This window comes from Capricornis sumatraensis, chromosome 8 (assembly GCF_032405125.1).
Source record: "Capricornis sumatraensis isolate serow.1 chromosome 8, serow.2, whole genome shotgun sequence".
Classification (NCBI taxonomy): domain Eukaryota; kingdom Metazoa; phylum Chordata; class Mammalia; order Artiodactyla; family Bovidae; genus Capricornis; species Capricornis sumatraensis.
Genome location: NC_091076.1, coordinates 110708448 through 110722240, shown reverse-complemented (window position 1 = coordinate 110722240; position 13793 = coordinate 110708448). Strand labels below are relative to the sequence as shown.

At 48.9% G+C, this 13793-nt stretch overlaps 1 protein-coding gene across 1 annotated transcript in view; it reads right to left on the bottom strand.

The window, feature by feature from the left end:
• The window catches only part of ABCA5 (ATP binding cassette subfamily A member 5), a 50510-nt gene that overhangs the window by 16640 nt on the left and 20077 nt on the right, over nucleotides 1-13793 (bottom strand). The window contains exons 14-19 of the mRNA XM_068976862.1: nucleotides 12786-12924; nucleotides 12178-12268; nucleotides 11619-11758; nucleotides 10454-10573; nucleotides 2062-2263; nucleotides 1330-1499 (exon numbers count right to left, since the gene is read on the bottom strand). Of these exons, the coding sequence (XP_068832963.1) occupies nucleotides 1330-1499; nucleotides 2062-2263; nucleotides 10454-10573; nucleotides 11619-11758; nucleotides 12178-12268; nucleotides 12786-12924 (862 nt within the window). The remainder of the gene's footprint in view (nucleotides 1-1329; nucleotides 1500-2061; nucleotides 2264-10453; nucleotides 10574-11618; nucleotides 11759-12177; nucleotides 12269-12785; nucleotides 12925-13793) is intronic.

Genomic DNA, 13793 nt, shown 5'->3' with positions numbered 1-13793 from the left:
CCAGCAATGTGCCACGCTCAGTTGCTGCTGCCGTGACTCACGCTGAAAGTGGCCCATCACACAAGAAATCCGTCTGAAGACTCCTCCAACCAGACTTTTGTGAGAACAAAAGTTCACCCGGCAATTTTATGTAACGAGGTAACATGCCAGGCTCAGAGATGCTGAAGCCAGGGGCGGGGTTAGGTAACATCCCACCTGGAGGGCTGCTCTGTGTTCTGAACAAACAGAGAATTTGTGAGTGTACGAGGGGTATAAGAAATGCAACTCTCCAATGTGTTTCAGCAAGATAAGCGAAGAAGCCACTTGTGTTTTACTGAAGATTTGTATTGTTAGCTCACTTTAGCTTCCTCCTCAAGAACCTTGGGACTATAAACCATCTACACAGATGGGAGATGTTGTAGAAACACCTAATTCACGTCAAATTCTGAATTAGGTTTTAACATTTTGAAAATCAAAGTCTTGTTATCAGGTTTTAAAAATTTTATTCTGAGCTTTGCTCAAAGCCATGGGTTTTAAATTTTCTTTCATGTTTGATACTTACATGATAAAAATAACAACAAATCCACAAATATCCACTACAAATTTAATGTATTCGATTATAGAGATTTCCATGACAACTGTCCTTTATTCTAATTTTTCACATAGTCTTAAAAACTGTTTAAACACTTCTTTGTAGATATGTAGCTGCATTAAATATTATATGCCGTAACTCTTTCTAGAGTTTTCAAGTTCTGAAGTTTGTTTTGCTCATCATAAACTTTTGAGATGAATTACGCTGCTCTGAGAATAATGCCACTACTAAAAAAGGAAATTTTATGAGTATCAACAACATAAATCAAAATATTTTTTGAAGTGTTACATCAGTCCTGGGTGTTCACTGGAAGCACTGATGCTGAAGCTGAAACTCCGATACTTTGACCACCTGATGTGAAGAGCTGATTCTTTTGAAAAAACTCCGATGCTGGGAAAGATTGAGGGTGGGAGGAGAAGGGGACGACAGAGAATGAGATGGTTGGATGGCATCACCGACTCAATGGACATGAGTTTGAGTAGGCTCTGGGAGTTGGTGATGGACAGGGAGGCCTGGCATGCTGCAGTCCATGGGGTCGCAAAGAGTCAGATATGACTAAGTGACTGAACTGAACACGTAAACCAAAATTTCATAAATCTGTTACTCAGCATCAGTGAGGGGTTTTATTTAACGTAGGTTTGTGCAGACAGACCATGCCTTTATCTTAGGTATATTTCTAAAATCCAAATCTCTGACCAATGTCTTCCCCTCACCCCATGCCAACAAGCACACGCTCACAAACCTTCACACACTCTCACCAGTGGAGTTCTGAAGGAGCAGACTGGTTCTGTATTTATCGGGTTCATCTCCAGGTTTGAGGAAGTATAAGTCTGGAACAAGTCTGATGGGAACCACGGCATTTTTCAAAGAGTAATGTACCAGAAACATGAAAATCTGAACTGTGAAAAAAATTAAAAGTAGAAGCAACCTGAAAGGAAAAAAAAATACAGTTGAAGGCATATTAACATGTAAATATACAAAATAATCTTCCTTCCCATGATGGTTAAAAGGTGCTCATTTGAAAAAGAAACTTCTCACCAGCTCTGTTTCCCACGAGAGTGCGCGATGTTGGGGCCACTCCCCCCTCGCCCCCTGCCCCCTGCGCCCACAGGCCCGTCATCTGCGTCTGGGCCTCCTGCTCCTCCCCTGTGAGCAGGCTCATCCTTGCCGTGTGTCAGGATTCCACAGATATGTGTTGCTAGAGTTACTCGCGTTTCTCTTTCTGACTCGCTTCGCTCAGCGCACAGGCGGAAGGCTCCCCCACCTCACTAGAAGTGACTCAGTGTGTTCTTTTTTATGGCTGATTCAGGGTGCCTTGGAGGGAGGGGACTTATGTATACATAGGGCTGATTCGGGCTGTGGCACAGCAGAAACCAATACAACACTGTAAAGCCATTTTCCTCCAATTAAAAAATAAAGAAAGAAAAAGAAAGAAAAATCTTAAATTGAAAAAACCCCAGCTCCTTGGGCAGGAGAGTGCCTGTGCTTACACAGATCTCAGGGACTTGCTTTCGCGTCTCAAGTTGAGGAAGTGAAACCGAGCAATGGTAAACACCTGCTGCCTCCAGAGGCCCTTGGCGCTCACCAGAGCAGCCTTGCTTTCGGAGAGAATAAGCAAGCTCTGCTCCATCTCGTCGAAGGATTTTGATTCCAACTCTTCCTCCTGCGGCTGCTGAGAAAACACGCTGTAATCTATGTGCCGAAACAGAAGGATGGAAAGTTACGTTATGGCCCTTAGGAAGATGGAAACCTTCCCGAAGCATGTAAATTTCAAAGCAGCACATGCCTGGCGGGCAGCGACACGGGACAGAGAGGCTGTCACGGACTTTGGCTACATGATCGAAACTGAACGTGTGCACAGCTCATGACCAGGACTTGCCCTCTCTGGCAGGAGCCCAAGAGAACTAGGTGCAGAGATTCACGGAAACACACGGACAGGGACATCCGTAGCGACTGCCCTATCCAGCAGCCACACGTGGGACGGAGCCCACACGTCCATCAACAGGTGAGAGCATAGAAAGCCATGAAGCTCAGCTGTCACAGAGCCGTGTAAAGCCACGAAGTGACCAAACTGTTGTACGACTGGGGCGGCTTGATCTTACAAGCAGTATATTAAGGAAAAGAAGCCAGAATATATGTGAGTAAGAGACACAGTATATGGTTGATGCCAAGAGACTGACACTAGCTGAAACGTGTTGATGGGGATAAAAATCAAGATACACGATTTTCTAAACAGTGATCCAAATTAAGAGAGGTGAAAAATAATAGAAGGAGATGAAGACTCGCTTCAGCGTGAACAAGGGCTTAAAGGTGCTGCAGGAAGAGCCAGCAACAGGCCTCTCATCTTCATCCCCACGACACAGACATTTTCTAGAAACCGCCTCGTGTCCCTCAAGCTGTTGAGCACCACACACCGGAGCGCCTTCTGCGTGGCGCCGTCCTCCCCCCCATCACACCCGCTCACCGACAGCGCACCGCATCCTGACGCCAGACTCCCTCTGTCGCCCTGCTCCCACACCCGCGTCTCTGCTCAACTCCATCCAACTGAGGAACGCCTGCACCTCTCCAGCTGTCTGAGATCTAGAGACTTGCTGTGAGCTTTCCTTCTCTAATCACAATATAAGGAAGGGACTTACGGACACAGCGGGGGAAGGAGAGAGAGGGACGAATGGGGAAAGCAGCGTGGCCGTGTATATGCTACCACGTGTAAACAGGCAGCTCGTGGCACAGCACGGGAGGCTCGGCTCCCGGCTCTGCGGCGACCGGGAGGCTGGGCCGGGGAGGCGCACACACACACACACACACACACACTCTCACAGCTGAGCGACCTCGTGTGCAGCGGAGGCAGACACACTGTAACGCAACTTTCCGCCAATTAAAAAACAAACAGGAAGAGTACAGTGACACCACGCTCTCATCGTAAAGTGATTTTCCTCCACGACCGAGAGGACCACCCCACGCCCACCCTGCTGCCGTCAACCCTCCACTCTCAGCCTCACCTTGAGAAGCGCTCATCTCAGCCGCGCCGCTGACGGTACGTCAAGCTCCCGACCGGCTTCCCCACTTCCAAGTTTCTCCATCTTCCAAGTTACCAAAACCACCCTTTCTGTTATCACCCAGTTCTCACAGCGATCAGCAAGAAGCGACCGCCTTCTTTCCTTAAACACCACGTGGTCCTGGCTGCCCCCCTCCTCTCATGAAGAATGAAAGTGCAATAATGGTGCCTTCCCGCCAGCGCCTCCTGCCCTTCACTGCCCACGCTCGGGTGGCCCCTCTACTCCATCTAAGGGGCCGCACCCGACCCCCGAGGCCGTCTACACACAAGCGACGGCAGAGCGCGTGTCTTCAGCCCTAGCAGCCTCTCCCGGCTCTAAGCATGCGTGTCACAGCCCATGGACATCTCCACGGGGATGTCTACCAAGCGTCTCAAACAACACAAACGAAATCACGCCTGGAATCCTTCTTTCCAGCAACTGGCTGTTCCCCTTTGGTCAGGAAACAGCGATTCCATTTCCAATCCTCAGGCTGAAAGCTTAGACACCTTCCTGACTCCGCCCTTCCCCAACCCCCGACAGGAGCCCAGCAGCAGGTCACCACCAGTGCCCCTAACATGACCCAGATCTGTTCGTATTTCCCAGTTTCCACAGCCATCCAAGTTCAAACAAGGGTCACAGCAGCGACAGCTTCCCGACTGTTCTTCCTGCTTCCAGACTTCCCTCACAGTCCATCAGGCATAAACAGCCGGGACGCGCTCGCTGAAGATGCATGGCAGCTCACGCTGCCCCTCTGCCCCGGAACTCTCTGCGAGCTGCGCGTCACGCAGCACACAGCTCTCCTGCAGAGCTTCGGGGCTGCACGTGCCCCCCCCCCGCCTCACCCCCGAGCTCCTCGCGCCATGCTCTCCCTGGCGCTCCGGCAGCCCTTCTCTGTCACCAAAAATATCCCACCCAGTCCTCAGTCAGCACTGCTGTGGCAGCAGCTCCCTCCACCTGGGAGACTCTGCAGGGAAAGCTCCTCTTTCCTGCCTCTGGATCTCACGTGCGCACCGTCTCCGCACCTGCCGCCCCAGGCCGCGCCACTGTCTCCTTCACAGCGCCTACCGCTATCCGCAAACATCCCAGCTACTTACTTACCTGCTTACTCCTACCCTTTCTTTCCCCAAATAAGCATTCCACACACACTCACTCCACACGCTTACACTCACTCCACACGCTTACACTCACTCCACACGCTTACACTCACTCCACACGCTTACACACTCACTCCACACGCTTACACACTCACTCCACATGCTTAGTCACTCCACACGCTTAGTCATTCCACACGCTTACACAGCCACTCCACACGCTTACAGTCACTCCACACGCTTACACAGTCACTCCACACGCTTACACAGTCGCTCCACATGCTTACAGTCATTCCACACGCTTACAGTCACTCCACACGCTTACAGTCACTCCACATGCTTACACAGTCACTCCACACGCTTACAGTCACTCCACACGCTTACACAGTCGCTCCACACGCTTACACAGTCACTCCACACGCTTACAGTCACTCCACACGCTTACAGTCACTCCACACGCTTACAGTCATTCCACATGCTTACAGTCACTCCACACGCTTACAGTCACTCCACACGCTTACACAGTCACTCCACACGCTTACACAGTCACTCCACATGCTTACACAGTCACTCCACATGCTTACAGTCACTCCACACGCTTACAGTCACTCCACACGCTTACAGTCATTCCACATGCTTACAGTCACTCCACACGCTTACAGTCATTCCACACGCTTACAGCCACTCCACATGCTTACACAGTCACTCCACACGCTTAGTCATTCCACACGCTTACACAGCCACTCCACATGCTTACACAGTCACTCCACACGCTTACAGTCATTCCACATGCTTACACAGTCACTCCACACGCTTACAGTCACTCCACACGCTTACAGTCACTCCACACGCTTACACAGTCACTCCACACGTTTACAGTCACTCCACACACTTACACAGCCACTCCACATGCTTACACAGTCACTCCACACGCTTACAGTCATTCCACACGCTTACACAGCCACTCCACACGCTTACAGTCACTCCACACGCTTACAGTCACTCCACATGCTTACACAGTCACTCCACAAGCTTACAGTCATTCCACACACTTACACAGCCACTCCACACGCTTACACAGCCACTCCACATGCTTACACAGTCACTCCACACGCTTACAGTCATTCCACACACTTACACAGCCACTCCACACGCTTACACAGTCGCTCCGCACGCTTACACAGTCGCTCCGCACGCTTAGTCATTCCACACACTTACACAGCCACTCCACACACTTACAGTCACTCCACACGCTTTCAGTCACTCCACACGCTTACAGTCATTCCACATGCTTACAGTCACTCCACACGCTTACAGTCACTCCACATGCTTACACAGTCACTCCACAAGCTTACAGTCATTCCACACACTTACACAGCCACTCCACACGCTTACACAGCCACTCCACATGCTTACACAGTCACTCCACACGCTTACAGTCATTCCACACACTTACACAGCCACTCCACACGCTTACACAGTCGCTCCGCATGCTTACACAGTCGCTCCGCACGCTTAGTCATTCCACACACTTACACAGCCACTCCACACACTTACAGTCACTCCACACGCTTTCAGTCACTCCACACGCTTACAGTCATTCCACATGCTTACAGTCACTCCACACGCTTACAGTCACTCCACACGCTTACACAGTCACTCCACACGCTTACACAGTCACTCCACATGCTTACAGTCACTCCACACGCTTACAGTCATTCCACATGCTTACAGTCACTCCACACGCTTACAGTCATTCCACACGCTTACAGCCACTCCACATGCTTACACAGTCACTCCACACGCTTAGTCATTCCACACGCTTACACAGCCACTCCACATGCTTACACAGCCACTCCACATGCTTACACAGTCGCTCCACACGCTTACAGTCATTCCACATGCTTACAGTCATTCCACACGCTTACAGTCACTCCACACGCTTACAGTCACTCCACATGCTTACACAGTCACTCCACACGCTTACAGTCACTCCACACGCTTACACAGCCACTCCACACGCTTACAGTCACTCCACACGCTTACACTCACTCCACACGCTTACACAGCCACTCCACATCCTTACACAGTCACTCCACACGCTTACACTCACTCCACACGCTTACACAGCCACTCCACACGCTTACAGTCACTCCACACGCTTACACAGCCACTACACATCCTTACACAGTCACTCCACATGCTCACAGTCATTCCACACGCTTACACACTCACTCCACGCGCTTACACACTCACTCCACACGCTTACAGTCACTCCACACGCTTAGTCACTCCACACGCTTACACTCACTCCACACGCTTACACTCACTCCACACGCTTACAGTCACTCCACACGCTTACACTCACTCCACACGCTTACACAGCCACTCCACACGCTTACAGTCACTCCACACGCTTACACAGCCACTCCACATCCTTACACAGCCACTCCACATCCTTACACAGTCACTCCACATGCTTACACAGTCACTCCACACGCTTACACAGTCACTCCACATGCTTACAGTCACTCCACACGCTTACAGTCACTCCACATCCTTACACAGCCACTCCACACGCTTACAGTCACTCCACACGCTTACACAGCCACTCCACATCCTTACACAGTCACTCCACATGCTCACAGTCATTCCACACGCTTACACACTCACTCCACGCGCTTACACACTCACTCCACACGCTTACAGTCACTCCACACGCTTAGTCACTCCACACGCTTACACTCACTCCACACGCTTACACTCACTCCACACGCTTACAGTCACTCCACACGCTTACACTCACTCCACACGCTTACACAGCCACTCCACACGCTTACAGTCACTCCACACGCTTACACAGCCACTCCACATCCTTACACAGCCACTCCACATCCTTACACAGTCACTCCACATGCTTACACAGTCACTCCACACGCTTACACAGTCACTCCACATGCTTACAGTCACTCCACACGCTTACAGTCACTCCACATCCTTACACAGTCACTCCACACGCTTACACAGTCACTCCACACGCTTACAGTCACTCCACATGCTCACAGTCATTCCACACACTTACACACTCACTCCACACGCTTACACACTCACGCCACACGCTTACACTCACTCCACACGCTTACACTCACTCCACACGCTTACACAGCCACTCCACACGCTTACAGTCACTCCACACGCTTACACAGCCACTCCACATCCTTACACAGTCACTCCACATGCTTACACAGTCACTCCACACGCTTACAGTCACTCCACATGCTTACAGTCACTCCACACGCTTACAGTCACTCCACATGCTCACACAGTCATTCCACACGCTTACACACTCACTCCACGCGCTTACACACTCACTCCACACGCTTACAGTCACTCCACACGCTTACAGTCATTCCACACACTTACAGTCACTCCACACACTTACACAGTCGCTCCACATGCTTACAGTCACTCCACACGCTTACACAGTCACTCCACACGCTTACAGTCACTCCACAGGCTTACACAGTCACTCCACACGCTTACAGTCACTCCACACGCTTACAGTCACTCCACCCACTTACACAGTCGCTCCACATGCTTACAGTCACTCCACACGCTTACAGTCACTCCACACGCTTACAGTCACTCCACAGGCTTACACAGTCACTCCACACGCTTACAGTCACTCCACACGCTTACAGTCACTCCACACGCTTACACAGTCACTCCACAGGCTTACACAGTCACTCCACACGCTTACAGTCACTCCACACGCTTACACAGTCACTCCACACGCTTACAGTCACTCCACACGCTTACACAGTCACTCCACACGCTTACAGTCACTCCACCCACTTACACAGTCGCTCCACATGCTTACAGTCATTCCACACGCTTACAGTCACTCCACACGCTTACAGTCACTCCACAGGCTTACACAGTCACTCCACACGCTTACAGTCACTCCACACGCTTACAGTCACTCCACACGCTTACACAGTCACTCCACAGGCTTACACAGTCACTCCACACGCTTACAGTCACTCCACACGCTTACAGTCACTCCACACGCTTACACAGTCACTCCACATGCTTACAGTCACTCCACACGCTTACAGTCACTCCACACGCTTACACAGTCACTCCACACGCTTACAGTCACTCCACACACTTACACAGTCGCTCCACATGCTTACAGTCATTCCACACGCTTACACAGTCACTCCACACGCTTACAGTCACTCCACATGCTTACACAGTCACTCCACACGCTTACAGTCACTCCACACACTTACACAGTCGCTCCACATGCTTACAGTCATTCCACACGCTTACACAGTCACTCCACACGCTTACAGTCACTCCACATGCTTACACAGTCACTCCACACGCTTACAGTCACTCCACACACTTACACAGTCGCTCCACATGCTTACAGTCATTCCACACGCTTACAGTCACTCCACACGCTTACAGTCATTCCACACGCTTAGTCACTCCACACGCTTACAGTCACTCCACACGCTTACAGTCACTCCACACGCTTACAGTCACTCCACACGCTTACAGTCATTCCACACGCTTAGTCACTCCACACGCTTACAGTCACTCCACACGCTTACAGTCACTCCACACGCTTACAGCCACTCCACATGCTTACACAGTCACTCCACACGCTTAGTCATTCCACACGCTTACACAGCCTCTCCACATGCTTACACAGTCACTCCACACGCTTACAGTCATTCCACACGCTTACACAGTCACTCCACACGCTTACAGTCACTCCACACCCTTACAGTCACTCCACACGCTTACACAGTCACTCCACACGTTTACAGTCACTCCACACACTTACACAGCCACTCCACATGCTTACACAGTCACTCCACACGCTTACACAGCCACTCCACACGCTTACAGTCACTCCACACGCTTACAGTCACTCCACATGCTTACACAGTCACTCCACACGCTTACAGTCATTCCACACACTTACACAGCCACTCCACATGCTTACACAGTCACTCCACACGCTTACAGTCATTCCACACACTTACACAGCCACTCCACACGCTTACACAGTCGCTCCGCACGCTTACACAGTCGCTCCGCACGCTTAGTCATTCCACACACTTACACACTCATTCCACACGCTTACACAGTCACTCCACATGCTTACACAGCCACTCCACATGCTTAGTCATTCCACATGCTTACACTCATTCCACACGCTTACACTCATTCCACACGCTTACAGTCACTCCACATGCTTACACAGCCACTCCACACACTTACACAGTCACTCCACATGCTTACAGTCATTCCACATGCTTACACAGTCACTCCACATGCTTACAGTCATTCCACACACTTACACAGTCGCTCCACATGCTTACAGTCATTCCACACGCTTACACAGTCACTCCACACGCTTACACAGTCACTCCACAGGCTTACAGTCATTCCACACACTTACACAGCCACTCCACACGCTTACACAGTCGCTCCACACGCTTACAGTCATTCCACACGCTTACACAGCCACTCCACATGCTTAGTCACTCCACACGCTTACACAGTCATTCCACATGCTTACACAGCCATTCCATACGCTTACACAACCACTCCACACGCTTATACACTCATTCCACACACTTACACAGTCACTCCACACGCTTACACACTCACTCCACACACTTACACAGCCACTGTCGGGATCGCTGCCTGAAATGTTTTGCTAGATTTGTTTTTACCTGCTTGGTCAATTTCCGCTTCAACTTCTAGTTTTAAGAATACATCTTCCAAAGTCGTCATGGAGACACCATAAGAAATAACACCTAAGTTTGAATGACTGTCTAGAGCAGAAAATAAGCCTAAAAGGAAAAAAATGAAAGAACTTTGTGTAGCTAAGAATACTGTCACGAATAATTCTAAAATGTCCTTTAAAAGTAGAAAACGACTGAATTTACTGTGTTGCCACCACGGTTCCCAAACTTTCTGGTCTCAGAACCCCTTCAACATTCCTACAAATTGCTGAGGACCCCACGGAATGCTTGTTTAGGGACATGTACCTGTTATATGTGAACCATGACATAAATTAAAACTAAGGAATGTTTTACAGGCAGAACGATAGGCAGAATACACTAAGTTGACATGTACACTTCAGTTAATTAGTGATTCCTTTTCTTCAAACTAATTCAACTAACATAGAAAATTTCTATCTAACTATAGGAATGCGATGGGATTTCTGTATAACTTATCTTAAGCAGTAATATCCTTATGGTTATTAAGAGATCCCTCAACAGATATAGGAGACTGAGCTTGAGTTCCTCATCAGAATGCAGAAAATTAAGGCTACAAATAAGATAATTCAAGAGTTTACTGTATAATAATGTAAATCATTATGAAATCATGAAACTGGAAGGGCAGTTGAGGGCTTACACAACCATGTGTGTGTGTGTTGTGTACATGTGTCCACATTTGTGTGTGCACACATTTGCATGGGTGTATATGTGTCCACATTTGTGTGCCTATGTGTGTGCATGTGTGTATATGTGTGTCCACGTGTGTGCATGTATGTATGTATATGTGTGTGTATATTTATATTCTTATTCCCAGGGGACCTAAAAACAAATGGAGCAGTTTCTTTCCTGATAATGCAAGCAATTATTTACGTAGGTTAATATACTAGTTAGGAATTTCTTGCATGACATTTATGAAAAAAGAAACGCTGGCTTACAGCATTTCTGGCTTCCAAAAGTAAAATAAAGCAGAAACAGAATATTAACTCTGGGTACCTGGGAGCGAGTAAATATTACACAGAAAAATAAACCACGTGAAAAACCAAGTAAATTAAGAGAACCAGTCCCCAGGGAAGGATCTTAGCTTAGCAATCATGAAACCAGAAGTAGGGAATACCTGAAAACTTGTCCATGTCCTTGAAAGGCAAGCTGTACACAAGCTGCTGCTCATTCTGTTGTAACAAAGCGGCCGCAGGTATGTGTCGTTTAACCAGAGAAGAAAGAGATTCTGTGGCACAGTCTCTGTCTATGCACACGCTGGAAAAACCCAAACCATGATTTCTCATGATGACTCTGAACAGCCCAAAGTAAATTCTGAGGGCTTTAAGCAAAAGTCTGTGCCATAGGGCTTCCCTGCTGGCTCAGTGGTAAGGAATCCAACTGCCAAAGCAGGAGACAGGGGTTTGATCCCTGATCCAAGAAGATCCCACACACCCGGGAGCAACTAAGCCGTGTGCGTCACAACTACTGAGGCTGGGAGCCGCACCACCGAAGCCTGAGCGCCCCAGAGCCTGCTCCGCCACCGGAGAGGCCACGGCAGTGAGAAGCCTGCACACCGCAGCCAAGAGCAGCCCCTGCTCCCGAAAATAGGGGAAGCCTGCGCAGCAGGGAAACCCTGCAGCCAAAACCCTTAGGAAACAAGTGAAAACGGTTCAAAAGAAAAGAGGGAGCCATACCTCAGCCGGTAGCCAATTCCCCATTTGCTTTTGAGAAAAATTGAAGAACCAACACATTTTAACATTCCTTGTGATATGACAGCCTTCCTATCTGCAAAGAGAGATTGGCGTTTCAATTTTACCATCTGTGACAGCATTAATAACTAGTGTTTGCATTTTCTGGATTATCCTATGAGATACCAATGTTAATACGGTAAATTATCACATCAATTACCATTACACTGTTACGACAACTTCCCACACGTCAGAACAACTGAGTGCGTCCTGAGCGATTCTGTGGGAAGGGCCCCCGGGAAGTGTGTCTGGTTCCCACGCAGGGTCAGCAAAGCCTCTGCTCTCTGCCGACCCTGCCCTGCACCCTGTCCGCTTCACTGCAGTAACTCATGCTGGGAGTGGGGTCCTGTGAGCTTTCGTGGCAGATTACCGAACCTGGAGGGTCAGGGGCTCGCCCCCAACACAGAAACATGTGATTTTAAAAGCAGTATAATAATACCTTTTTGGTGAAGAACACACAATTTATTTACTCCTCAGAATTTAGCATTTCTATGTCTAATTCCCACTTGGCCCCAAGACCTCATCCTTTAAAAAAAGCAAGTAAAAAATCTCACCAGCAAGAATGTCAGCTTCGTCCATGAAGTGAGTGCTAAACACTGTCACCCGGCCCGCTTTTCTGTGTTTGAGAAGATTCCAGACAATGTGACGAGAACACGGGTCCATCCCAGCTGTTGGCTCGTCCAACAGCAGCACCTGCATGCAAAGGGGTGGGTGAGGACAGGAAGCCTCAGGAATCTGAAGGTATATAAAATCTATGTGGACCCTGAAAAGCCTCCCCATTTAAAGTTACCGTATTAAAATGTATTAGATCTGAGTTTTTCACTCATACGTGAGTTAGCATCAATTTAGAAAGTGATCAGTTTGGCACGTGAATCCTTTCTTTGGTTTTAATTTTAAAGACTAGAGTCTGTAATATATAAGTCATAAGTTTAATAACCAGATAAATAAACTGAGAAACAAAACACTGAAAAATTAACTGGAAAACAACACCGAGTGCATCGCTTTTGGCTAAACAGTTAAATTTTGTAGATGTAACAACCGCTCATTAGAGAATGCTGTTCTGTATTAGCTCAAGGAAAGCAGTTTAAGACTATCTTTCATCTCAGAAACATGGAGGAAGAGGGACTGCCGTAAGCCGGGACGCCGGGTCCCCCAGCCACAGCAGCGGGGTAAACGGGGCAGGGTGGGGGACCCGGGGCTCCTGGCTGCAGGCGGGCACCTGGAAGCCTTCTGACCCAGGGCACAGCCCAGCTTCTACAGGACTGAGAAGAGCACAGACCAGACACAGAAGCAAGTCAGCAGAGCAGGCAGAGATCCCTTTGATTCTGTCCTTGTTATTAGATTATTACTATAACCTTAACAAATGTGCAGAGACCTGCAGAGAGGAACAGAACAGTACTTTTGCAGCCGCCACTGAAATGTAACAAATGGTGTCTTACTTCAGATCTTTTTTCAGAGAAATAAAACACTGCAGACACAAGTGAAGTCCACCTGACCCCTTCCCCTTCTGAGAGAGGACTGCTGTCTTCAAGAGACTGTGTATCTTTCTGACTTCAGTTTTA